The sequence below is a fragment of the Sapajus apella genome, unplaced genomic scaffold (genome assembly GCF_009761245.1).
Source record: "Sapajus apella isolate SASKATOON/1434 unplaced genomic scaffold, GSC_monkey_1.0 scaffold51, whole genome shotgun sequence".
Taxonomy (NCBI): domain Eukaryota; kingdom Metazoa; phylum Chordata; class Mammalia; order Primates; family Cebidae; genus Sapajus; species Sapajus apella.
Window position 1 is genome coordinate 3,766,839 of NW_022436991.1, and position 27,301 is coordinate 3,794,139.

Sequence of the window (27,301 nt, forward strand, 5' to 3'; positions counted from 1 at the left end):
GTCTGGACCAGCTCTCACAGAGCATAAAAGCAAGCCCCAAAAAAGGATCAAACCAACTCCAATTAACTTAATCATTGGCCCAAAAATATTTACAGGAAGAATCTAGCAACCAGCTGTGTAAAAACCACAGTAAGTGTCAACCAATCAAAAATGACCAGGCATGCAAAAAATGGGGGAGGAACTCCAAAAGTAGGAGAAAAACCAGTAAGAGACATACAGTTAGAAATGACACAGATGTAAGACCACAGTAAATCAGAAGGGAAATTGTACAATATTTTAAGCTGAATGAACCTCCTATGTCAAAACTTATTGGATGCAGGTAAAGCAGTGCTTAGAGGGAAATTTATGGCAGTAGAGTCATAGAGAAGAAAGGTTTAAGATTAATGACTGGAAAGGAAATAGCCTGAGGGATATTTTTTCTGATAATAAAACTATAATATCTCCTGATTGCATGGTATTCACACATATCCATACATGTCCCAAAATTCACAGAATTAAATACAAAAATGGGTTGGTTTTATGGTATGTTAGTTAAAAAATAAGTCGATTTGCTGAAAAAAATCAATGATCAAAGCTTCCATCAATGATTAAAATCAATTGTTAGAGCTTCTTTATAAGAAGCTATAAAACAAAAAGTAAATTAAATTGGAAGCAGCAGAAGGTAAATAAAATAAGCCTAAGAACAGAAATCAATAAAATAAAAAACAGCAGAACAATAGAGGGCAGAAATAAAATTAATCCTCTAGCCAAACTGATTAGGAAAAAAAAAATGAAGACCTAAATTATCAATACCATGAATCAAAGCGGGAACATCACTACAGATCCTACAAACATTAAAAAGATAATTAAGGAATATCATAAAGTTTATGTCAATAAATTTGACAGTTTAAATGAAATGACAAACTCCTTGAAAGACACAAGTTACCAAAGCTCACTCAAGAAGAAATACATAACCTTGAAAAGCCCCATAACTACTTAAGGAATCGAGTAGTTAAAAACCTTCCATCAAAGACAACCCCATACTCAGATGGCTGCAGTAGTTTAAGGAACATTTTAAGGAAGAAATAACACTACAAAGATTCCTCCAGAAAAATCAAGGAAAGAATATTTCTCAATTCATTCTGTAAGATGAGCATAACCCTGAGAGCAAAATCAGACAAGAGAATTACGAGAAGACTACAGTATCAGTCATGAACCTAGACGGAAAAATCCTTAATATCTATGATTTGCTATGATTTGCTCACACATTGATAAAAGAGAATGGCAGCTCTGGATGGACATAAACCCATGTGCTGAAACATGATGATGTGAGAAGGGCAAGGTACAAAACACAATATGAGTACCTCCATTTATGGCTAATAAAACCATATACACTCCTTCTTGGGTTTGTTTGGCCATCTTTAAAAAGACACAAGAGAAATCAGTAGCAGGAACTGCTTTTGAAGAGGAGAGCTGGGAGCCAAAGCTTGGGGATTTTTTTCACTATATACTCTTCTGCCACCAATCAAGTTATTTATCATGATTAATGATTTCAGAACACATAAACTTAAGTTATGTCATGTATGTTTTAATGCCTCTAGCCATAGGCTGTCTTAGTAAAATCCAACTCTACCTACTCCCCAATAAACTTATGGAAAACCTACTAAAACATCACTTGATGTTTTACTAAGCCAAACCCAGCTCTGGCAGGGGTTAGAAGGAATATTCTTGAATTCTTCTTTGAAGAGATTCTGATGTGGAGGCTTCAGAAAGTGCCCATGTCAAGCCAGGTGGCGCAGACAACAGTAGCTATTCCCAGGAATGGACATCAAGGCAGTGAATGAATAAATTCTAACAAAACCTGTCAGCCTCATCAGAGTTGGATCCTGGCCATGCAGCCTCAACAGGGGAAGCCAGAGAACCACACCTTTCTTCAGAAAGGAAACCTATGCTTCCACAAAGTCCACCCAGCGTCAATTTCGGCTCTGAACCCAGAATAAGAACATCAAGTGTTATAAATAGCAAAACCAAGATTACAATTTGACTGATTTCAGTTTTGATGTTAGGAAAGAGGTCAGATGTTAAGTCAGTTGTAAATCAAGGGGTCAAAAGAAAACCACAGGGTGAATATAGTCATCCTGGGTTAGGCAGTCAAGGTACCTTTCCCCATATTACCAGAGTAACCAATTCCTGTGGTTTCAGTTGGTAGAAAAACACCTGAGAAATTCTAAAGAGGCTAAAGAAGAGTGGGAGTCAAAACCAAAAAGGACCACCAAAACCAGAAAGGAAATTCTGTATAGAAAGCACCCTTCTTTGTCCTCTATGCAGCAGAGGGGAAGGATGCTATGCGTACGCAGGGCCCAGCGAGGAAGTCTGGCAAGGCAAGAGTGCCTACCTTTATTATGAGACATGGCGTAGAGGAGGCAGAGCACAAACAAGGCGTGGTAATCATCATCCGGGCTGTCCAGAGCGTGGTACACCATATCCAGGAAGGGTCTGGAAAAGAGGAGGGGCATCCATGAGCCTTGTGGTGCACGTGGGTGAACACTTTCCCTCTCTAACCTGTACATGGGGTGCTAGCTGTCTTTGGTACAGCTCTTTAGGACACAACTATGTTCCTGGTCCAGCACCAGGCCCTGAGGATACAGACAAATGAGAGACAGGCTCTGCCCGGGAAAGCTGCTATCCAGAGGGGAAACTGACCAAGGAACAGACTGCTGGCTTAGTCAGCAGGTATTCCAGACACACAGAATCAATGATACAAACTCCCCACAGCAAAGCTTTCATGTCAGTTTGTAGAGAGACAGAACAGACAGACATCACTGCAAAGCGATGTGTGTCACAAGAGAATGAAGAAAACAGGACAGGGTGATATCAAACAAGGCACAAACAACAATCCAAACACATTCAAGACCATGAGCCCTGGAGCCATATTGTCTGGGTTCAAATTCTGATTCTGTCTATTCTCAGCTTTTTATTTAGCAAATCCTTGAGCAAGCTACTTAAAACCTCTCTATTTCCCCATCTGTATGGCATGGATTCCAACCTTGCAGAGTTATTGTGAGGATTCAAGTCTAATGAAGACTGAAAAGCATTTAGCACAGGGCCAGGCACTGTGGTTGGTGCCAATGCATGACAGCTGCTGTTTGATTTCTATTTTTAACATTCCAAGGGTACTACTTCATGATTTCATTTTGGCAGGGTCCTGAACCAGCAATTTCTTGGACCGACTTTCTCTGACTGCTAAGAATTGACAGTGAGGTCTCTCACCTCTGATGCTTTGTGGGTGAGATCTGTAGAGAGGCTGCAAATATCGGAAATGGCACACCCCAAATGCACCTTTCCAGATGAAGGGCCTGACGGGAAAAGACTCTTCACCACCAAGAGAACAGAATATGCACAGCGCTGGCTCACAGGCAAGAGGCTCTGATCCCCTGTCTGTGGTTGCCCCTTCTGAATGCCAGGTTGAGGCCAAGAGAACAGAGTACCTTCATGAGTGACCCCGGGCATATTTAATTTCTGGAAGGACACTCAAGCTCCAATGAACACTGGGTGCCTATGGGGAGTGAAAGAGGCCTGTGGAGACACAGGGAGTGTTCACGATACAAACTATGAGACAGTTTTGAATTTTTGACTCTATACATGTATCACTGACACAAAATGTTTCACTGAAAAATGCAAAAGAAAAAGTATGAAAAATCTACTTATAACATTTCAAACACACATATGACCACAAAAACTAAAAAAAAAAAAAAAAAACTTAAAGGGGACATTTGTCTTCCGTCCCCGTCTCTCCACAGTCCCAGATGGGGCACCACCTTTCAGATGTGTTAATAGTTTTGTCATGTGTAGATTTGCGTTTTGAAAGCATCCAGCAATAACACTTCCAAACTTTGGGTGGGATAACATTTTCTTGTAAATCAGCTGCTTGAAATTTGGATTATATTTCCATTTGGGAATAATATGAATAATCAAATGGCAATAACTGGGTGAGTACCATCTTTTATGAGATGAAGTATCACGAAGCCATTAAGTGTTTTGTTTACACAGGGTAGAATATGGTGAAAAAAGGTTGCTTGAGGGTTGATATTAGATGGAAAAAAGGAGGAATAAAAAATTATAGACATGATACGGTCCAAGCTTCTGGGAGAAGGGAGGGTGAAATTCCCAGAAAGCTCACATTGGGAAAAAATAAGAAAAGAAAACTGGTAAGAAATGGCCGGAATGGTAGTCCCGCTGACTCTGAACACCAGCAGCATGAAGGCTTTTTTCCTTTCTTTACACTCTTCAAGATTTTGCATACTTTCATAATTTTAAAGTTTTTTTTTTTTTAAGAAAAGAAGCAATGTTTTAAAAGCTTTAAGTTTCTTAGGTCTATATTTAACTCCAAATGCAGATAGAGCCCATAACATATGGGGAATATAAAATGGTCTGCTTTTTACCATGCTTGTGCCTTGGGGCAAGTGGACCAATGCCAAGATCCAATTCATATCCTGGAGAACAAATGGCCACTTTCCCACCCCACTCCCTGCCTCCCCACCAGGAAGTGGGAGGACAGAGGGCAACGGCAGTTTCTTACAACCTGCAACCCGCTACCTTGGCAAAGAAGACAGCAGCTCTCCACCTGGGCCAGTACCGACATTCAGTCTCAGAGTCTAGCAGAGATCTGGCCTGGAGGTTCCCAGGCCTGCAAGCGGCCTAACTCAAGGCAACTGAATCAGCTTCCATTAGAAGCCACGTGCTTGAAGATGCCCAAAGTTAAGCAACAATCTCAATCAACTCTAAGAAAACCCTTCTCTCCACCAAAATTCAGAGAAAAAGAAGTCATCAACCCCAATATTCTAACATAACATTTTGGTCTGTTTTTTACCCTTGTTTTTGGTGGCAGGAGGAATACAGGGTGTTTCTCCTCCATCAGCAAAGCTACAGAACTACTACACTATGAAAAATATGTTCTCTGTTTCCATTTATCAGTTTCTAAGGAGCTGAACACATCATGACAGTATTCACCTAAGAGTACAGCTGATACTCTTTGTTTTTCAGACAGAGTCTCGGTCTGTTGCCGAGGCTGGAGCACAGTGGCAATCATAGCGCATTATAGCCTTGACCTCTCTGGCTCAAGCAATCTCCCACCTCAGCCTCTCAAGTAGCTGGGGCTACAGGTGCCTGCCACCATGCCTGGCTAATTTTTAATTTTTTTGTAAAGATGAGGTCTCACTATGTTGCCTAGGCTAGTCTCAAACTCCCTAGCTCAAGTGATTCTCCCGCCTCGGCCTTCCAAAGTGCTAGGATTCTAGGTGGGAGCCACCATGCCTGGCCTTATCTTCTATTAAGCAGATACCTCTTCCCTTGCTTAAGCACCATCCCACTAACAGTCATTTGTGGCCCTTCTAATTATTTATAGTCTAAAGAATGCTGTACCAAGGTTGTCCCCAACCTTCTGTGTTTGGAATGACTTCCTCAATTTTCAGAGCTTTGGGAGTTTGCTGTCAAACAAAATCTAAAAGGTCTTTGTACTCCACTGTATTTAGCAAAAACTAAAAATGGCTCCCTTGCACATCTGATAGAAATTAATCCCATCTGTTAAGTCATTGAAACATTTGCCAAGCAAAGAGAAAAATAAGATGTGGAAGAAAAAAATTAGTGGATTTCATATCTTGACTTGAAGTTGGATTGCTAAAGAGGATAGGGTGTGTGTGTATTTTCACCACCCTCCCTAGGGGTGGAGGAAGGGAATGCCTTGCAGGCTGACAGAGAAACCCTGGTAGTATGCATTTATTAACAGGAAGGTAGTGCTAATTAGGAGGCTGCTACGGGGGCCTGTGCAGTGGGGCTGCAAGATGAAGAAATCACTCTGAAATGAAGAAGCCCTCCTACCAGTCCCCAGCATACTCTGGAAGTAGGCTTCTCTCCAATCCCATTGTAGAGGGGCTGGTGCTACAGCAAAGTTCCAGGAAATGTGGGGTCACCCAAGTTTAAAAAGATGTAACTACAGATGGCCATCGCTGAAATGAACAATCAGGCAAAAAGTCGAAGGTGGATGGCAGCACTAACTCATGTTTAAGAAGGTTTTGGAAGGTTTAAGAAGATGTAGCTACAGATGGCTATTGCTGAAATGAACAATCAGGCAAAAGGTCAAAGGTGGATGGCAGCACTAACTCATGCGGGCCGAGTCAAGAGGGCAGGCCCTATAGATGGGGTATATGTATGTGTGTGCAGGGCAGGGAATGAACCAGGCAAGAGATCCAAGCCCAGCTACTGAGGGGATGCTTCCTGGGAGCAGCAGAGCATTTCCAGGAGCAGCCAGTGTGAAGCCACCCATGTCCTTTAGACGGAGCCCAGCTCCAAAGCACCAGGAGCACAGCAGGGAGAGTTGCACTATTCTGGCAAATCTCTTTGCAAGGGAGTGAGCATTATAGTGTTGAGTGATGGCTCTATCTCTATGCCTCTGGGTAGCCAGAGTTGGAGAAGCAGGGAAAGAAAGGGAGGCAGCACGGTCTGGCTGAGGGACAGAAAACACTCTGGCCCCAGGGCTCAACATCCCCACTGAGCCCTCTCCTCTTCCCTGAGACGGCACTCAACATTGGCCTCCTGGGCAGCTACCTGCTCCACTGTGCACTCTCGGAGCACGTGGCAGCGGCACTCTTCTCCTCGTCGGTGGTGTTCTGCTCCTGCACAGAGGCGCTGGCGGCCAGCTCTGAGAGCTTGCTACGCTCCATGATCACCATCTCGATCTCTGGAAGCCAAAATGGAGACTGGGATGAGCCCAGGCAGCTATGCAGCTCTAGATTCATACACACGCTCATGTTTGAGAATAAATGTGCATAAATGACTCCTAATAGGTCAAACACATGTCTGACCTGAACACCTGTGACACACTGGGGGAGAAATCAGACAGAGGCCAGAGCCCCTCTTTCTATTCATCATGGCAACACCAATAAACATGTTCCTGATTTTGACAACAAAACATAAATTTCAATCATTTATTCTATTTCAAGAGTTTAAAACGTCCTTTTTACTTTATTGATACCACATTTCCTTCCCAAAGGATTTGAGGCAGCTAAGATATGATATGTGGTTGGTAAACATAATCAACCTCACTGATAATATTCTAAAGCTGCTTACATTTTTTTTTTTTTTTTTTTTTTTTTGAGACAGAGTTTTGCTCTTGTTGCCCAGGCCAGAGTACAGTAGCGTGATCTCAGCTCACTGCAACCTCTGCCTCCCGGATTCAAGCGATTCTCCTGCCTCAGCCTCTGAGTAGCTGGGATTACAGGTGTCCACCACCACACCCAGCTAATTTTTGTACTTTTAGTAGAGACAGGGTTTCATTATGTTGGCCAGGCTGGTCTCGAACTCCTGACCTTAAGTGATTCTCCCGCCTCAGATTCCCAAAGTGCTGTGATTACAGGTATGGGCCACCAAGTCCAGGCAAGCTGCTTACATTTTTAAGAGAAAGCTCTGACTGAAGGCTTTTGTTTTTCTGTTCTACTTACAACTTTCAGAGGGCAGAGTGAGATTAGGAACCTCAATTTATTTTTCCCCCCATTAAACAAGGGTAACCTGTAACAATCAACTTAAGCATAACATGCATTTTTATTTTTCAGAAAAAGTTATGAACCACCAAAGAAAACATCTTGAATTAAAGATGGACGAGGACTGGGCTTTATGGTGTCCCCATCACAGAGTTCTTGGTCATGCAAGCATGGACTTTCAAACAGCCCATGGAACTCATAATTCACATATTTTTCCCCACCTTTGGGAGACATATGGGGGAAAAAGAGATGACAAAATGTGAACCTGCATTTCTGTTCCAGAAGGGTATGGACACATCATCTTGGGCTCAGACGTGGCCTCCACCACAGTCTCCCTCCTGCCAGCTCATACAGTGACCTCTGCCACCTCTTCTGTCACCCTAATTTATTCTCCACACAAACCCAAGGCAATTTTAAGGAAACTAGCTCATGTCACTCTTCTATTCAAAACTCCCAATGTCTACCCATCACTCTCAAGAAAAAATCCAAACACATGGCCTGGCCCCAGTCCACCTCTGACCTTACCTCGCGGCTATCCCTGCCTGGTTGGCTGGTGCCGCTCCAGCTGTGCGGGGCTTCTCGCTATCTCTTGAACATCCCAAGCTTGTTTCTATCCAAGGATCTTTACACAGTAGTTTCCTCTTCCAGAAAAGCTCTCACCCCAGGTCTCCTAGCCAGGTATAATTGGGGTACATCATTCAAGGCTCAGTTCACATGTCACCTCCTTGGAGACATCTTCCTGGACACCCTCTCCACCTGATTTTTTGTTTTTGGAGATAGGGTCATGCTCTGTCGCCCAGGCTGGAGTGCAGTGGTGTGATCGTGCAGCCTTTACCACCTGGGCTCACGTGATCCTCCTACCTCAGCCTCCAGAGTAGCTGGGAACACAGGTTCGTGCCACCACACCCAGCTAATTTTTAAATTTTTGTAGAGATGAAGGTCTCACTATGTTGCCCAGGCTGGTCTCAAACTCCTGAGCTCAAATGATCCTCCCACCTTGGCCTCCCAAAATACTGGGATTGTAGGCTTGAGTCACCACACTGGCCTTCACCTGCTTTTTATTTTTATACCTCTTTAAACATTATTATTAACTAAACTCCACACTTTGAGCAGATTTCATTAGTTCTCCCAATGTCTTTTTTGTGGGACCCCTTTACACTGAGTCCTCCTGGGGTCCCTTTACATTGAGTCCTCATTCTTAGGTTCCCCTGGATGTGACGTTTCTCAGACTGTCCTTGCTTGTGTCATGACCTGGACATTTTGAGAAGTACTGGTCAGGGATTCTCAAGAGTCCCTCACTCTGGGGTTGTCCACTATCTTTCTGCTATTTAGACTGGGGTTACAGGTTTTGAGGAGGAGGACCACAGAGGGGAAGTATCCTTCTCATCACATCATATGAGGGCACATACTATCAATATGACTTATGTGTGTTGATGTTAATCTCCAATACTTGGCCAAACTAATGTTCATCAGCTTTTGCCACTGAGCCTCAACTTTTCCTCCCCCTTCCATACCACATTCTGTGGAGGAAAGTCAGTAACACAGGCCACAGTTACAGAATGGGGCATTACGTTCTGAAGCCTCTTTGCATATCTCATAAATTATCTGGCATTCTTCACTAGAGGACATTTGTCCTTACCTTGATTTTACTTTATATTAATAGCATTTATAATGACTTGGCTCTTACATTCGCTATTGTTTTGCTTCTTTACTGCCTGTCTGCCTCCACTAGAACAGGGGCTTTGTAGCTGTCGTATGTGTCTTGTTCTCCACTGTCTCCAGTGTCTAATCCAGTGCCCGGCACAAAGTACTTAGGTACACCACAAGCATCTCCTGAAGTGATGAATAAATGACTAATTTAGCCCAACACGAGAGGTGTTGACGGCAGGCCCAGCTGGCGACTCACGGTGGCTGCGATGTGAGGCGGCGTGGCCACTGCCTGACAGAGTCTGCCATCAGTGTGGGCTCGAAGTGTTCTCGTGGGGAGATGTCTCACGCCCTGTGAGACTCTCCTGGCTGTTAGGCCTGGCTGCACCTGCACGCACCCCCTGACATGGAGGAGCACCCCCATATCCACATGGGCCCTGGCCCTCTGCTGGGTTTACTCTCACCATCCTCCTTCCCTCCCTCCCATCTGATCTGAAGCCAGATGCCAAAGATCAGAGTCTCCACAGGGCAGGCCCCATCACACAGGTAGGAGCCAGCAAATGCTTTCTAACTGGTGTGTGGACAAATGCATAGTTTTGTACTTATTTCACTGTGCATTACAAGAAAATTCTAGCTGCACAGAATGCCTTCTGTGGATATTAGTGCTTAGAATAAGGCTAAATTTGGGGCAAAAAAGCGAAGTGAGTCAATTCTAAGAAAGCTATCCAGTAAACAGCAGTGCAAATAGCACCCAGATATGGCAAAGAACTGGAATGTGGGCTGAGGGGTAGAGGCTTATGCCTCCTAGCACTTTGAGGGGCCAAGGCGGGATGATCCCTTGAGATCAGAAGTTTGAGATCAGCCTGGCCAACATGGTGAAACCCTGCCACAAAAATTACCCAGGTGTGGTAGTGGGTGCCTGTAATCCCAGCTACTCGGGAGACTGAGGCACAAGAATCACTTGAAGCCACAAGGTGGAGGTTGTAGTGAGCTGAGATTGAGCCACTGCACTCCAGCCTGGGTGACAGAGTGAGATTCTGTTTAAAAAAAAAAAAAAGAGCTGGTATGTGGTGCAGACTGCTGTTTGGGAAACACTGCTATTTCCTTTCTCCCATTTTCACCTCCACCAGACTCCTTCAGGTGCCCAATACCCTCCAACTACCCTGGTTGTCTCCAAAGTGGGTATAGACCTCAGTAGGCATGCAAGATGATTCTCTACGCAGTAGGTCTTTTAATGCTTCTTATCTTTAAAAATCTATTTTGTTTTATACTGTCCATAATATTAGCATAGACATATTATGTATAATTTATAATACATAAATGTTTATATATTTTTGGGAGATGTATGCTTAAATGTCGCATGTATAAGTTTATTTGTGTTTATTAACAAGGCTTGCCATTAGACATCTGAAGATTCCCAAGCAAACCTGCAAGGCCAGCCTCCCCCTCATCTTCTAGTCTCTGGCCTCTGCCCTGTGCAGCAGAGGGCGTAGCATATGCCCACCTCCCCTACAGCTGCAAGTTCTCCTTCCCCAGGCTTAGCTCCACCCTGCTTGGCTGACACAGTGGGAACTCAGCTCCAAGTACTTCCTAAGGTTGTAGGGCCAAGCCAAGTACCCTGGCCTGGAGGCCCAGCTTTGTGACGTGGCTGTCCCCTTTCTAGATTTATCTCCTTGGACACCAGCAGAATTCCGGAGCAGAGGAGAAAGTAAAGACAATTCAGTACCAAGCTCATCAAACGTTTGGTTTTTTTTAAGCAGCTGAATACGAATTTAAAGGATAATTTCCCAGGGCAACCCACCATGGTCAGCAGATGAGCCAGAGCTGCTCCAGGCAAAGGGTTGCGGGCACCAAAGGCCTCTGACTACTGTGGGCTCCCTCATGCACTCCAGAGGCCCCTTTCTGGAATTCTATGGCTTCACACAAAACTGCGTGAGAACCACCAGCTTGTCCAACCCTGGATATTGAATGTGAGCGCACAGAAACCCAAAAGTGCAGTGACTCTTAACACAGCTGAAAATGCATCAGTGAAGCCAGGACCACTCCCCTCCCTCCCTCCCTACCCCCATGTCACGTCTTGGTGCAGAGCCAGGCCCACAAGGGCCTCTCCACACAAAACGGGATTTCCAAACCCTGGCTGTGACACTTATGCCCACAGCTGCACCGCACAGTCCTCATCCAGCTAGCATAGTTGTAGAGTGAGTGGCTCCACTTAATTTTCTAGATGAATGCAGATCACGTCTTTAAATATCAACCCTTCTTGCCCTTCTTTTTGATAGTTTTATCCAAACAATCCTTACAGGTACTGATTCTTACCTAGGGTCTGCCAACTCCCTGAAACCCTATGCAAAGTGCTATGTGGGCATGGGAGTAGTCGGTAGCAAGTTTCTGGGGGAAAGGTCACCCCAGATTCTCACTGCTCTAAAATAGGACCATCTTTAAAAGAGGATGTCAAAGAGGAGTTTACCTCTCCTGATCATCAGGGTCACAGAGAACCCCCTCACTGTGCTACACCTAAATGTCAGCATGGTTCTGTGCCGCTCTGTGGCCCAGCTTCACTTGTCCCTGCTGTCACAGCCTTCCTCCCAAGGTGCAGGTGCCACACTGCTGCCACCAGGGAAAGCAGCTCAGTGGGCTATGTGGACAAAGATTTCCACCGATGGTCCCCAAGGCCGGGACTCAGGCTCTGAGGCTGGATTCCCAGGGGGCTCTGACTGAACCTCAGTTATGATACCATTTGGAGTTTGAAGAGACTGAATCAATAGCTTAGCCCATTTTGCTCAGTTATTTGCTTGCCTTTATGATTTCTGTCATGTCTCTGTGTTACCGGTACTATTTTTCATTTTATCTGAACTTTTACTTTTTTTTCACTTCAATACAGCTTAAATGCAAAGTTTCAATCACTACTATACTCTTCAACCTAGCAGCCCAGTTGCAGGTATTTATCTGCAAGATACACCTCTGACAGTATGAAAATGCACAAGCACAAGTGTACTGCAGTGTTATTTGCAATTGCAAAATCCTGGAAACTACCTAAATGTCCAGGCATAACAGACCGATGGCATCAACTATGGTACATACACACAGCGCAGCTGTAAAAAGGAATGAGGAAGATCTCAGAACCGATAGGGAGTAATTTCCGGAGATACTGCTAAGTGAAAAGAACACATATGCTACCCTGTGGATAAGAAAGGAAAAGAGGAAAAGATATATACAAATCTGCTTACTTGTATAGAAAGAAACACACGAAAGGTACTTCAGTACACAAGTTGGTTAGCTGTAAGAGATGGCAGGGATGACATGAAAGGATGTGGGAGGGAGGAAGGATACTTCTTTGAATATGCCTTTTTGCATAGTTTTGAGTTTGTTAATATTCCGTGTATTTTTAAAAGGAAATTAAACTAAATCAATGAAAATGGGAAGGGAGAAGCCTAAACTGAAAAGAATCCAAATTTTTTTCTTTCTTCTTTTGAGACAGAATTTCCCTCTTGTTGCCCAGGCCAGAGTGCAATGGTGTGATCTTGGCTCACTGCAACCTCCAACTCTCAAGTTCAAGAGATTCTCCTGCCTCAGCCTCCCGAGTAGCTGGGATTACAGGCATGCGCCACCACACCCAGGTTTTGTATTTTTAGTAGAGACAGGGTTTCTCCATGTTGGTCAGGCTGGACTCGAACTCCCAACCTCAGCCTCCCAAAGTGCGAGGATTACAGGCATGAGCCACCACGCCTGGCCTCAAATTTCTTTTTATTTTTTTGAGACAGAGTCTTTCTCTATTGCCCAGGCTAGAGTGCAGTGGTGTGATCTCAGTTCACTGCAACTTCCACCTCCCAGGTTCAAGCAATTTTCCTGCCTTGGCCTCCCCAGTAGCTAGAATTACAGGTGCCCACCACCATGTCTGGCTCATTTTGTAGTTTTATTTTTATTTACTTATTTCTTTATTTTTGAGACAGAGTCTCACTCCGTCACCCAGGCTGGAGTACAGTGGCATGATCTCCACTCACTGTAACCTCCCCCTCCTGGATTCAATCAGTTCTCTGGCTTCAGCCTCCCTCCCGAGTGGCTGGGACTACAAGTGCGTGCCACCACACCGGTTAATTTTTTTGTATTTTTAGTAGAGACAGGGTTTCATCATGTTGGTCAGGTTAGTCTCAAATTCCTGACTTGAAATGATCCGCCCACCTCGGCCTCCCAAAGTGCTGGGATTACAGGCATGAGCCACTGCGCCTGGCCTAAGTCCAAACTTATTTTAAATGAATACCAAATCCACTCTGAAGGGGGAAAGGGAGAGCACTCAGACTAATCCAAGTACCTTATGAACACAATGCAGCAGATCTTTGATTAACATCATTTCATTCAACATTGTTGCATTCCAACGTTGGTAAGTATAAAAAGAAAAAAAAAAAAAAACACGATTCCCAGCCCCGGCCACTGTCTATGTGGAGTTTGCATGTTCTCACCATGTCTGCATGGGTTTTTGCTACGTATTCTGGTTTCCTCCCTCATACCGAGATGCGCACGTTAGGTTCCCTGGCGTGTCTACATGGGCACAGTCTGAGTGAATGTGCAGGTGTGTGAGCATGCCCTGTGATGGGATGGTGCCCTGTCTAGAGCTGCCTCCCACCTGGCATCCTGAGGCACCCAGGCTCCAGCCACACAAGACCCTCAACTGGAGATAGGCGAGTTGGAAAATGAATGAATACAAATGATTATCAAATAAAAATTCATGAAGTAGACAATAATCCAAATACACGACAATAAATGATGTGGTATGGAAGCATTCAGCAAGCCTACCAGATTTGTGATTGTTTTTGAACTTCATGGAGGCAGGAGGTGCTCCTTACAATTTTCACTTTGCAAACATTTATTCTTTGATTTAACCCACCATCACCATGACTGCAGTTCACTCACTAATTCACCAAAAATTGGGTAAGTTTCCACAATCTTTCTTAAGTGTATGTACAGCTCACATTTATTTCAATGTTTAATGCTAGAAGTGTTTTGGGTCTTTATTTAGAAGTTAGATGATGTTTTCGTGACCAGAAGTATGCCACAGGAACTTAACTCCTGTGGATATCAGTTCACCTACAATAAAACTGGTTTCTTTATACATCATTTCCCTTAAGGTCACAGTTTCCAAGAACCAATTCATGATGTTAAGTGTGGACTTAATGTGCTCAGTTATATATCCTCAGTTTGAAAATAAGTAAAGCATTGGGGTAAGCGTGGGGGAGGGAAAATCGCAAAAGCATTCTGAGCTCTTTGTGTTTTAAACACTAAACAACTCTAAGTAAAGCAGTTCTGAAGCTTTTAGAAACATTACAGGATTGAGCATATCAGTGAGTAGATGTTGATGGGAGTGTGGGCTCTCAGAGTACAAGAAGAAACATACAAATCTAAAATGGGGGAAGACAAGAAAAAAACCCTGTAAATTCATTGGAATTGGGGTCCTGGTATGAACACACGATTTCTGAAATATATGTGTGTATAGCTGTATGTATGTATGTATATGTAAGCATGTATAAATATATACTTTGTATATATACTTACATAGATTACCTTGCTTTGTCCACTAAAAGGGCCAAACTGCAAAGACATCTCAGTGGCTATGAGCACATCCAGTGCCCAAATCTTGGCCTCTAATACCCCCATCCACGGACAGGAGCCAGAGAAATGGCTAATTCCAGGGATGGGCAGAGGAGGTACCAGATGAACACAGAAGTCATGCCAGAAAGTGTAAGGGACTGCTCAAGAAATCATGGGGCAAGCACAAGACAGCCAGCTTGAAAGGGTTCCTGCAGGCCAACTCTTGGACAATTTAACCACCAAAATAATTAAATACAGTAATGTGCTATAAATCATTAGAAAACTGGAATCTATGAGCCCACACCAGTAAAAGACAAATAAATAAATAAGAAGAAAGGAAAGGTCTTGCTTACAACAGAATGCCAAGGGCTGACTTTTAAACACAGAGAAAATGCTGAAGTTGGAAAATCATCTTTTCCTGCCCATCATGGTAATGACTGGACCAGGCAAGAATCATAAACAAATGCCAAATCCAAGAAGTTTTAACAAGGGGCAGCGTATCTGCATGATCCCAAAGTGTCTCTCTGTGGACTACTTAACTAGTTGGGAAGAAAATGAAGGTCATTACACAGTACAGAAACTGGGCAACACATCAGTCATGTGACCAAAATGAACATCGCCCGAGAGGGAGAGGACATTATGTGCCTCCAGATGTGACACCCTGAAAAGTACATGACATCACCTATGTCATATTCCAGCCAAGAACCTCAGTCTAATCACAAGGACACATCAGACAAAGACAAAATGAAGGATGTTTTGTTAGAACAAAAAAGAAGGAGGTTCTATATTCCTCAGAAAAAGGCAATGTTGCAAAAGAGAAAGAGACAGTGGAAATGTTCCAAAGTAAAGGAGGCTGGGTTGAACCTTGCACTAGAGGGAAGAATATGCTAGAAAGACATTATTAGGCCAACAGACACAACAGGAACACAGCAGGAGAGTACTCTGAAGCTAACAACTGTGCTGTGCCCACCAATGAGAACACCTTAATCTTAGCAAATGCTCACGAAGCTTCAGGAGGAAAGGGGCACGGTAAGCGTGTGAGGAGTGTGTGGGGCATGTGTGCAGACAGAGAAAATACAATAGGAAAGTAAATGGCATGAAATGTTACATGGGGAAACTGGGTAAAGGGTAAACAGGTGTTCTTTATACTATTTTTGGTTTTACAACTTTTTGTAAATTTGAAATTATTTTCAAATATAAAGTTTGGGAAAATTACCATAAGCATAAACCGGTATAAATAGTAAGCATCTGTAAAAATATACTTAATGAATAAACAAAAAGTTGCTAGGGGCTGTTGTATGCATTGAGAAAGGTGGATTCATAAACATGAATGAGGTATTCAAGTATTAAACACTTGTCACAGCAAATACGAGGGCTCCCCCCACCCACCCCATCCCCTGCCCTGGAGATAATCACTTAGAATAAGAGCTCTTGCACCATCTTCTTCTTCTTCTGTTTTTAAAGAAACAAGGTCTCACTCTGTCACCTAGGCTGGAATGTGTGGCACGATCACAGTTAAGCGCAGCCTCAACCTCCCAGGTTCAAGGGATCCTTCCACCTTAGTCTACAGAGTATCTGGGACTACAGGCACCATGCCTGGCTAATTTTTTATTTCTTTGTACAGACAGGGGTCTCTCTATGTTGCCCAGCTGGTCTTGAACTTCTGGGCTCAGGTGATCCTCTTGCGTTGGCCTCCCAAAGTGCTGGGATTACAGGTGTGAGCCACTGCGAGTGGCCACCATATTCTTTAAGGCCCTCTCTGTATCACCTAAAACCACCTCCACATTCTGCAGTGGGACAAATGCTTACCTACCCTCACCTCTGCATGTTAAGGGAAGTGAAACCGAAGCACCAAGGCATTAGGCGGTGGGCCTCTGCCCTAGGCTGCTGTGGGCTCCTCTCTCTGCACTTCCCACCGGCTGAGTAGTGGAAACCAGCACCTGCACAGTAGCAGTTCCCATGCCAGGCACCATGGCCCATCATCTCCAACACTCCAGCACCTAGCCCGGTAGGCAGTATGGCCCCATCACACAACTTAAGTCTCCAGCCTCTAGGAGTTGAGTCATGTGATCACCAACCCTCAGCTCATGGAGCCGCAAAGCTGAGAGGAGAAGGTCAAATCTCCAACACTTCTTGCTTTGGCCAGTCCCACCCAGATCCTCCACAGCCTCAATCAATTCAACAAAAGCCTTACAGGCAGGAATGGGTATGTATACCCATGTTTATAGCGGCATTGTTCCCAACAGCCAAAAGTGGAAGCAGTCCAAGTGTGCATCAACAGAGGCATGGACAAAGAAATGTAGTCTAGCCAGACAATGGAATAATTATTCAGCCTTAAAAAAAGAAAGAGAAGGAAGTCCCAGCACACGCTACAATATGAATGAAACTTGAAGACTTTCTGCTAAGTCATGCAAGCAAGGCACAAAAGACAATACTGTATGATTCCATGTGAATAGGCTACCTAGAGCAGTCAAATCCATAAAGGCAGAATATCAAAGGGTGAGGTGGGCAATGATTAAATGGGCATAGTTTTGATTCTGTGAGATGAAAAATGAAGAGTTCTGGAGACAGATGGTGTGATGGTTATACAACAGTGTGAATGTACTTAACACTACTGAAATGTACACTTAGAAATGATTCAGATGGTAAATTTTATATTATACGTATTTTACTGTAAGTTTTAAAAAAACGGAGCAGTGAAGGCCGCATCTTTCCACTTGTTGTCCAAGTAGTGGTTGTGTGGGGAGGCACTGGTGCGGGCCAGGAGAGTCCTGAGGGCCCTCGGGACTCGAGGACGTCCACTTCTGCCTCTCCATATGACAACTCTGGCCAGATCTTTGAGTTTCCCTGATACTCTGACATACTCAGTTTTCAAATTACAGCAGTAATTTATCAACTCGCCCGGGGTGATGTCCATTCGAATCTGATTAGTATTTAGTAAATGAAGTGCTTTTCAGGGAAATGTCAGGCATCGCCTCCCAATAGTCTTTGACTTCACAAATTCAAGGATTTTTGTCAATTGCCCTCTGTGTTCCATATTCCTGTGATCACGGCAAGGACAGACTGAAAAAAGAGACCAAGAGGAGAATAAGAAGGCCTTCAAAGAAAGGCCAACGGGAAGGATGCCTGGCTGGTTACCTAGGATATAAAGCAGAGCCTGCACGTAATTGGCTGGCTTTTCAGCAGAATTTCAAGAAGCAAACAGCCCCTGGCAATGACAGAGAGTGTGTGCGCTAAGTACTGGGGGCACCCCTTCCTTTGTTTTTTTATTATCTTCTACTGCCCAGCAGGAGATTGAGCTGAGAATGGTTTTCGGGAAGTTGCTCTTCAGCGGCTTTGTCCTGATTCACCTCCAATCCTCCTCCTTATCCCGGTTAAGCCCATCTGAAAAGCTGACAGCCCCACAGCATCTCTCTACTGCAGCATCCAGGCCTGCTGATCCTTCTCTTCCCACCGTTACACACACACACACTCTCCCTCTCTCACACATACTCACACCTGCACACTCACTAGCTGTAGAAATTAACATAGAAACGGCCCCCACAGAAACTTGCTGGGTGCCCAAACAGAGTTCATACAACCACATTCAAATTCCTGTTCGGGTGCCTCACTCTGCTCTCCACCTTGGCCAGGGATCCTACTCAGCTCCTGCGTCACAGGCTGAACGTTACAGTGTTGATGTTTTCACTTATAATTATCTGAGGCCCCAGCATTAGGAAGCCCCCTCTACAGGTGGAGAAGTGCAGAGAGGGCAATTACTTGCCCAGAGTCACACAGCAGCTCAGGGGCAGTGCTGGGATTTAGATCTCAACTCCCCGACAGTCAGTCCCTGGCTTGCCCCAACCAAGACACTGCCAGGCCTGGGGCTGGCTCTAGTTTTGCAAGAGGAGCTGGAAATGAGGCGAGGTTTCATCTAATTTCAGTAGAGACTTCAAAAAAAGTAAAAAATAAAAAAGAAAGAAAAAGAAAACGGCAAAGATGCACCTCTAAACTCCCAGATACTCCCTCAAACCCAGCTAACCTGGCAGGTTCAAAGTCAGGCCTGTTGTCTTCACTCCAAGCCCTTGCTGGAATTCCAACAAATGAGTAGGCTTTGAAGGTCAGGCTGGGCAAGTACTTTTTCCATAGGCAAAAAACAATAGTCCAGCCCTATTTTTAGACGAGGCGTTTGAAGAATACAGTCCCTCATCTCGGATATGCTTATTAAGTTACTCCTCTAAGTAAATTCCAAAAGAGATAACTGTCCTTTTAGACTCAACGGCAAGCTAAAAAACAAGCACATACCCTAGGATGTCTGCCTTCCAGGGCAGAGTGAATGCTTCTTTGCCTATAGATGATGACATCCCTCTTCTTTTAGTATTAAATTTCTGCAAATTTAGGGGCCCTGTGATTTCTTGGTTGCAGAATGAGTCATCCATTACTTAGGACCTGAGGCAGAGGAAATTTCTCTGTAGACTGGGGATGGGAGTGGATGGGTCAGGGGTACACATTCATTTCACACAACTTCCTTGTCTGAGCTTAAATCTGGAGGAGGTGTGAATTCTGGGTGCTGCATTTGTTTAAAAAAAAAAAAAAACAGACACACACAGAGTAATGCCACATCCAAATCGGGTCATGGCAAAACTGTGCCTCGTGACCACCTCCTTTTTTTACTTCTGTGCTTTACCCCTGTCTTTTAAAGTCAAAATTTCACTTCTAAAATGGGATTGGCAGGGTATGCAGAGGCAGAGTGCCAGCATCTCTTTCCTTAAGAGTTACGACGTCTGTCTGTCAACAAGCCCGCAGATCTAGGGACAATGAAATAAGCTTCTAGAGAAGAAATAATGTGGAAGAGAAAAGAGCCACATGTCTATCTCTAAACAGGATGGCAGAAGACAGCCCTGAGAGAGAAGAGGAGTACCCAGAAATACCGTGTGGCTTTCCAGGCGGAAATCTGCTGTTTCTACTGGCCCAGCATCCATGATCCTTGCTTTTGATAAATGCATCTCATTTTCTACTGAGGCAGCAACCATAGAGATTTGTCACCCAGGCCTGGTCGGTCCTGAACATCTCTAGGCGTGGAGGTGGACCAAGCCAGGCCCACTGTATCCACAAGCATTGGCCCCAGGACTTCAGTGGCAGCCACAGGGAAGGAGAAGCCCTCTCTCCACTTGCTGGCCAAGTTGGCAGGACATGAGCACACCTTGGCCCAGTCCTGTCCCAGCTTCCCAGGAACATGAACAATAAACACCCTCTTTGCTTAAGCCAGTCTAAGTTGGATTTCTAAATCTTGCAATCACAAGTACCAACTTATCTTCACTTAAAAGAAAAGTGATTGTGTGAATTATATTTTCTATATTCATCATTTCCAGATGGGGACAATGAAGTCCAGAGCTTTAGGAGGCCATCCAAGGCACACAATAAACCTAGACACTGAGACAGGACCACGAGGCAGACCTCACATCATCTAGGCACTGCCCAGCATCTACTCTGTTCTCTGGCATGCAGTGTAAATGAGGAAATCTGCCTGACACCCTTCCAACTCACAGGGATTAACAGTTGTGTAGTTTTATCCAAACACAGATACTGTCTAAAGAGAGAACACTCACCAACTACACCTTCACATTTATGAATAATCAAGAGAGCAAATATGTGATTCAGAAAGCTCCAGAATACAAGTGCTGTTGCCTGGCAGGACCTGCTTATGAAAGTTGTATTGATTTATGGTGAGCTGAGTGACAAAATGACAGACACATCGTATTTTGAAATGACTAATGTGCTCAAGAAACTAACTAGAAGGGCATCAAAATTGCAGAGGGGGTCATGGAGAGCCATGCGTGACTGAGTCCTGAAGCACCAACTGTCCAAGCAAAGCCTCTGGGGAAGATTCCTGGGTCCTGTATGGCATGACCTGGCTGAGTAACCACCTGGAAAATAGGCTTTTGGAGGCAGCAGAAATTCCTTCCCTCATACCCTGCACAGGGCAGCTGGGCGCAGCTTCCAGGAGCCCCTACTCAAATCTAAGCAGTTCAAGCTGAAACAGCAGCCTGCAGAACTGGCCTGAAGCCCCTGTGTTCCAGGACTGGGCCGCCTGGCTGACAAATTTGATTGTGATTTTGGGTCCAAGCCTGCCTGATCCACACCACAGTTAGTCACGGCTGAGGCCTGGTTAGAGAGCGTCCTTAAAAGGACTGGAAGGAAAGAGGTAGCATCTTTAAAAAACAAAATTGATGAAAACACAGTGCACAAAATGAGGTGAAGATGTCCATTTATCCCCCAGTGTGGCAACAGAACGGTTAACCATAGGGCTTAGGCAGACAATTTTCTTCTGCATAACAACAAAATAATCAGAATGTCCCCAATAAGCAAATCGGTATGGCTTACCTTGTGTTTGGCCCTCTCCTCCCCACCACAGTGATATTTACTGGCAAAGGCTTCCCAGGCCAAAAATGAATTTCTAAACCAAAATGCCTACTGCACACTTTAAACAGAAATAAGAGAAGGCTGGAGATCTCAACCTTAAAAAGAGGTCTGGGTGGTACCAGAGGGACATTTTGGTTAGTTACCAAAATGTGATCATGGTATTCACTGACAACTGCCAAGAAAGACATGATGGGGCAAGCGAGGTGGTGACGGGGTCGTGCTTTGGCGGTGGAATCTCAGGCAACTCCCACAGGCAAATGAGCTCTCAGTCACTGATGGAGTGAGTGGCTCTGTGTTACAGCTTCACATGTCCTGGACTGGGAAGCTCACGCAGTCCTTGCTGACAGGGCTGTGGAGAGCTGGCTGCAGAGCAGCCACTGTGAACCCAAGGCACAGGGGGAGGGCTCACAGGAAGTGTTCCCCACACCCACAGGGACCGTGGCTAGGCTGCTGAGGAGATGCCAAGTTTATCCCAGAAGGCGTGGTCAGACCTTCCCGAGAAGGGCCCCGGCTCCTCTTCTACCAAGTATCAGACTCCTCATCACTTCCCGCGGCCCAGCCCTAGTGCCCAGGACCACAGGCACAGACCCCATCTGTGTAGCTGTGAGCCTGGCCCATGACACAAGCAATGGGGCACTTTCAGTATGCTTAATCCCAAAGTAAATAATCTCCAGTTCAAGAAAGTTCTAGCGTCTCAACGAGAGGGAGGTGAAAACCTGAACAGAATTCCCAAGAAGGGCGAAAAGAGGAATGAATGATTTTGCTTACTGAGCACATACGTACTACACATGAGTGTACCTCATTCTAAACAGACAGGACCTAAAAAACCTTAATGTAAGAACTGAGGGAGTTATATTTAATTTTTCAGTATTTTAAAGATACTAAAAGAATACTTCTTTTTTTTTTGGTAGAGTCGGGGTTTTGCCATGTTGGCCAGGCTGGTCTCAAGCTCCCAGGTTCAAGTGCTCCTCCCACCTTGGCTTCCCAAAGTGCTGGGATTGCAGGTGTGAGACAATGCCCCTGGCCTACAAGCATATAATTTCATTAAACACAAGTCCTCCTTCTTCCCGCAGTGTGCAGAAAGCAAATTATAACCCCAGGTTATCGGGAATAATTGTATCGGCAATGAGGATAAAGATAATAATTCCACACTGCTCCTACTGTCATAATAGTGACGGATACTTCTGCAGCGTCCAATCCTTTGCAGTATTTAACATGGGGCCAGGCACTGTTTGGAGCACATTGCACATATTCATACATTTAATTATTGTATGAACACTACAAAGTGGGTACTATTTGTCACTCGCCTTTTCCAGGTGAGGAAACCTGGCCCCAGGTCACACATCCCATGAGGGTGGAACTTGCACTGGAGCTGCGTATGACACACACCCACAGCAGCCTCCGAGTGGCAGGGCTGTATAGAATGAGGTACACCAGTGTGAGGAAGGAACCGAATCACTGGCTAGACACTGGGGGGAGCAGAAGTCGGGGTGGAGAGGGCACAGGTGGCAGCCTCGCTGGCGGGCAGGCTGGCTGGTGGGCTGGCTGGCGGCGCAGGCGCAGGGCGGCGTTCACGGGGACACTCACCTTCACTCTCCCCACTCGTCTTGCTGCCTTTTGAACCACCCTCTGTACCTTTAGCCTTCTCGGCGTCTTCTTGGGCATCCTCAGCGGGCCCTTTCTCCTCATCTTCTTCTTCCCCAACGTTTTTGTAGTTGGGTCTCTTTTGCACCCGTCTCTTGCCCTTGTGCTTGTTCATCTCAAGGGACCGCTCGAGCGTCTCGGTGGGTTTAATGAAGCACCGAATGCTGGGCTTGGCCTACGGAAGTCCAACAAAGGCAACAGGTGAATTCAAACACTGGAATCCTGCTGGATGCTATCAAGTTGCCCAAAAGTTTCTGTCCTAAGAAACTAATCTCCAAAAGCAACCACTCTATCAAAAGATAGCTGCATTCGCATGTTTACTATAGTGGCACTATTCACAACAGCAAAGACATGGAATCAGCCTAAGTGTCCACCCACAGAGGACTGGATAAAGAAAATGACTTGTATATACATAATGGCATAGTATACAGCCCTAAAAAATTAGGAAACCATGTCTTTTGCAGCAACATGGGGACCATTATCTTAAGTGAAATAACTCAGACACTTACTGCATATTCTCATAAGCAGGAGCTAAATAATATGTGCACATGGCAGCAGAGTGTGGGATGATGGACAACAAGACTGGGAGGGGTGGTGGAGTCGGAAGGGGTGGATGATGGGAGGGTGCTGGGCGGGTCCAGTGTGCAATACTCCAGTGATGGATGCACTGAAGGTCCTCACTTCACCGCAATGCAATTCAACAACCTGGCAAACCTGCCTTTTTACCCCACGAATACAGACAATAAAAACATCTCTTAATACAGGCAATTAATCTCCAAAACAAATGCCACCTCCAGATCTATTATTATGCCCATTATTAACATCATCATCAAACAACCAAAACAACAGTGCCAGCTACCATTTCCTGCCGACTGTCCTGAGCCAGAAATGGTACATTTTACCAGCAGCAGCTCTGCACTCCCCAAACGTTAACTGTTTGTGTAAGGAAAACACTTCTGATGAACACTTCTATGGTACTTTCTTATGTGCCAGACACTGTTCTAAGGCTCTGACTGATCTCATTTGAACTTTACAGCAACTCTATTAGATATTACCACATCATCCTCATTTTACAGGTGAAGAAACTGAAGCACAGACAGAAAAGACAGAAACTGAAGCACAGACAGAAAGGGATCTGCCTGAGGTCACACAGCCAGGAGGTGGCAGAGCTGGGATTCAAAACCACGTACCAGCCACACAAGCTGTGTCTTTGCTATAGCACACTGATATTATTGATTTTAACCCAAATAAGTTCATTTTAAACAAAACTATCACTACAGGAAATGGAACACTAGTATGCCTTACTATTATATTAGATGCAGATAAATAACCAGAAAGAAAAAGCCAGGTGTAGAGGGTACAGTCAAATTCTAGGTACTTAATAGGCTCTTACTAGAAATGGAGCCTAGTAAGTATCAGCAATAAGTAAAAGATCAGCTCGCCCCAAATAATGAAGTTTTTCCTTAAATAAAAGTCAGAGATGGCTAGGTGTAGTGGCTTATGTCTCTAATCCCAGCATTTTTCGGGGCTGAGGCAGGAAGACTGCTTGAGGCCAGGAGGTCAAGGCGTCAGTGAGCGAGACCGTGCCACTACACTCCAGCCTGGGTGAAAGAATGAGGCCAGTGTCAACTATCTCAGTCTTTGTAATAACCACAATATATAGGAACGATCAGTCCCAGTTTATCGTTGAGAAAATAGAGATGCAGAAGGTTAAATAACTTGTCCAATGTCACACAGCTACTGAGTTGAAGTCTGAATTTGCATTGGGACTTCCTGGGGCTTGCCAATTTCAAAGCTCACACTCTTCCTAAAGTAACAGTGTTTCACCAGAAGCTCAAACTTGGTTCCACATGTAATACTCTTTAAAGAGGAATGTCAGGTATGGTAGCTCAAACCTGTAATCCCGGCACTTTGGGAGACCCAGGTGGGAGGATCACTTGAGCTAAGGATTTCAAGTACAGCCTAGGTAACATGCAGAAACCCCATCTCTACAAAAAATAGAAAAATTCGCTGGGCATGGTGACGGGCACATGTAGTTCCAGCTACTCGGGAGGCTGAGGTAGGAGGATTGCTTGAGCCCAGGAGGCAGAGGCTGCAGTGAGCCAAGATGGTGCCACTGCATTCCAGCCCAGATGGCAGAGTGCGACCTTGTCTCAAAAAACAAAATAAAAGAAAAAAAGAGTATAGACATGTAAACAGACCAGAAAGGAGCAAAAGACAGACGAAAACTGATTTGTTTAAGGCAGGATTTTGATTGAAGTGTTTTTCTCCTTCCAGAGTCTGAATGTTCAGACATCATTTTGTCATTTAAAAAGTTTTAAAATAAACTTTTCCATTATCTCGATATGGATTATCAATCTGAATTTACTCCAAACAACTACAAATTATATTCTGGGGGCCACCATACCTTGCCAATAAATGGAAATGTGCTTAAGAAACACACATTAATTTCAATAACGCTCAAAACGAAACCTAATTGAAAGCTGAATTAGCATCCAAATACAAACATTAATTTTTATTTGCCCACTGTGGATTATTCAACCACAAAAAAATGACAGATAAACTGAGACATGATTCTACTGTCCAGGAAATCCTGATAGCGTATTACAGACACCAACAACCGAGGACCCCGAGATGGGAGCATTCCAAGCATGCACTGTTTGACAGACTGCATCCATCATAGCCCGCTTAGGATACTGGGTGATCAAACGCAGCATAGTTGCCCTCTCAACTTCTCCTGAAGCATCCAAACCCAGGAAGTTAGCTTCCTCCCATCACTCCCAACTCCTAGTGAATTTCAGAGCTGGCCACACAGCAATGAAGCTTTCAGAAACAGAAAATCGAGACCAACTGCAGGGAAAACGTGCCCTAGTTTGAAGCTATGAGCAGAAATTCACACAGACAGATGTAGAAACCCCTCCCTAAGCTCTGTGTGGACTCAGACGTACAGAACAAACTGGCAGAACTGGTGAAGTGAAACTAAGTGCTCAGCTCCTGGGGCTGGCCAAGTGGTGTGAACCTCCATCCAGCTGGCCCGTCCTTAGCCTTAGGTTGCTGTTCTAAAACATGGGGAGAGTAATTTTGGCCTCCTAGAACCAAAGGAACTCATGGATATGAAGTTCCTTCAGAGGCTGGGCATGGTGGCTCACACCTGCAATCCCAACACTTTGGGAGGCGGGAGGCCCAGGCAGGTGGATCACCCGAGGTCGGGAGTTCGAGACCAGCCTGGCCAATACAGTGAAACCCCATCTCTACTAGAAATACAAAAAATTAGCCAGGTGTGGTGGCAGGTACCTGCAGTCTCAGCTACTCAGGAGTCTGAGGCAGGAGAACTGATTGAACCCAGGAGGTGGAGGTTGCAGTGAGCCAAGATCATACCCTTGCACTCGAGCCTGGGTGCGACAGAGCGAGACTCCATCTCAAAAATTAAATAAAAAATAAAAAAAAGGAGTTTCTTCATAGAGTGCTAAAACAGTGAGCGTCCAACACAAAACGTCACCTTCTTTTCCCTGCCTACATCTACAAAGAGAAAAAGAAAAAAATCAGCTGCAATAATGAATTTTAAAACTTTCCAAAGGGATCTGCTTTTCTCAGTGATCAGGTGTCTGTTGTGGGAGGGCGTGCTTACTGGGAAATTTCAAACCTTTCTAACACGACCTTCCAGTAAACAACTGGAAATAACCTAAATGTCCATTGATAGGGGAGTTGTTAGGTAACTATCATCTGTTTGTAGAAAGAGTGGGAATCTAGAAGGACTGGGGCCTTTTTATTCCTAGATATCCTGGTGCAGACACAGCACCAGTATGAAAAAGCAAGACCAGAGTATGCGGTAGGGTCCCTTTCAGGTGAAGTTTTTCAAAGGTGACACATCATGGTGTAAACATGACGTTTCCTGGAGAGATGCCTAAGAATATATTGGCATCTTGGGGGAATAAAAAAAAGCAGTGACACTGTGTACACACCCACACAAGCACACTTTTATTTTTTAGACCTTGTGGTTTGTGATTTCTAATCATGTATACATATTAACTTTATTTTAAAAATTCAGCTGGGCATGGAGCTCATGTCTATAATCCCAGAACTCTGGGAGGCTGAGAGGGGAGGGCTGCTTGAGCCCAGGAGTTCAAGACAAGCCTGGGCTACACAGTGAGACCCTGCCTCTAAATACATAAATATTTGGACATTGGGGTTATGGGTGATTTTTGCTTCCTTTTATTCTATATTTTTAAAACCTGATTTTTTTTTTTTTTTCTTAATGCTAACACCAAAACATCACAGTTAGCATGGAGAAGCTGTTAAGAATTTGGCTGGGAATTGTGGGCAGAGATGTGTGACCATTCTGCTGCTCCTGTCACCCTCCTTCCGGCTGCTGTCCTCCCCAGAATGCTCGAATTGCACTGGACAGTCCAGGATGCTCCAGTCTGAAGCCCCCAGGAGAAGGGTCTCTGTCCCCGCTCTCGCCACTGTGTTCCCAGCTCTACTCCTAGACCAGAGCAGAGGCCAACAGGCTG

General features: G+C 44.7%; 1 protein-coding gene across 7 annotated transcripts in view; it reads right to left on the reverse strand.

Moving 5' to 3' along the window:
• The window catches only part of CLEC16A (C-type lectin domain containing 16A), a 223,546-nt gene that overhangs the window by 142,696 nt on the left and 53,549 nt on the right, over window positions 1-27,301 (reverse strand). For 4 of the 7 annotated variants that reach the window (XM_032242761.1, XM_032242762.1, XM_032242768.1 and 1 more), the window contains 3 exons: window positions 22,734-22,965; window positions 6,583-6,715; window positions 2,375-2,475 (listed from right to left, as the gene is read on the reverse strand). In XM_032242761.1, coding sequence (XP_032098652.1) covers window positions 2,375-2,475; window positions 6,583-6,715; window positions 22,734-22,965 — 466 coding nt within the window. The remainder of the gene's footprint in view (window positions 1-2,374; window positions 2,476-6,582; window positions 6,716-22,733; window positions 22,966-27,301) is intronic. The other 3 variants (XM_032242763.1, XM_032242765.1, XM_032242767.1) reach the window with 1 other exon arrangement.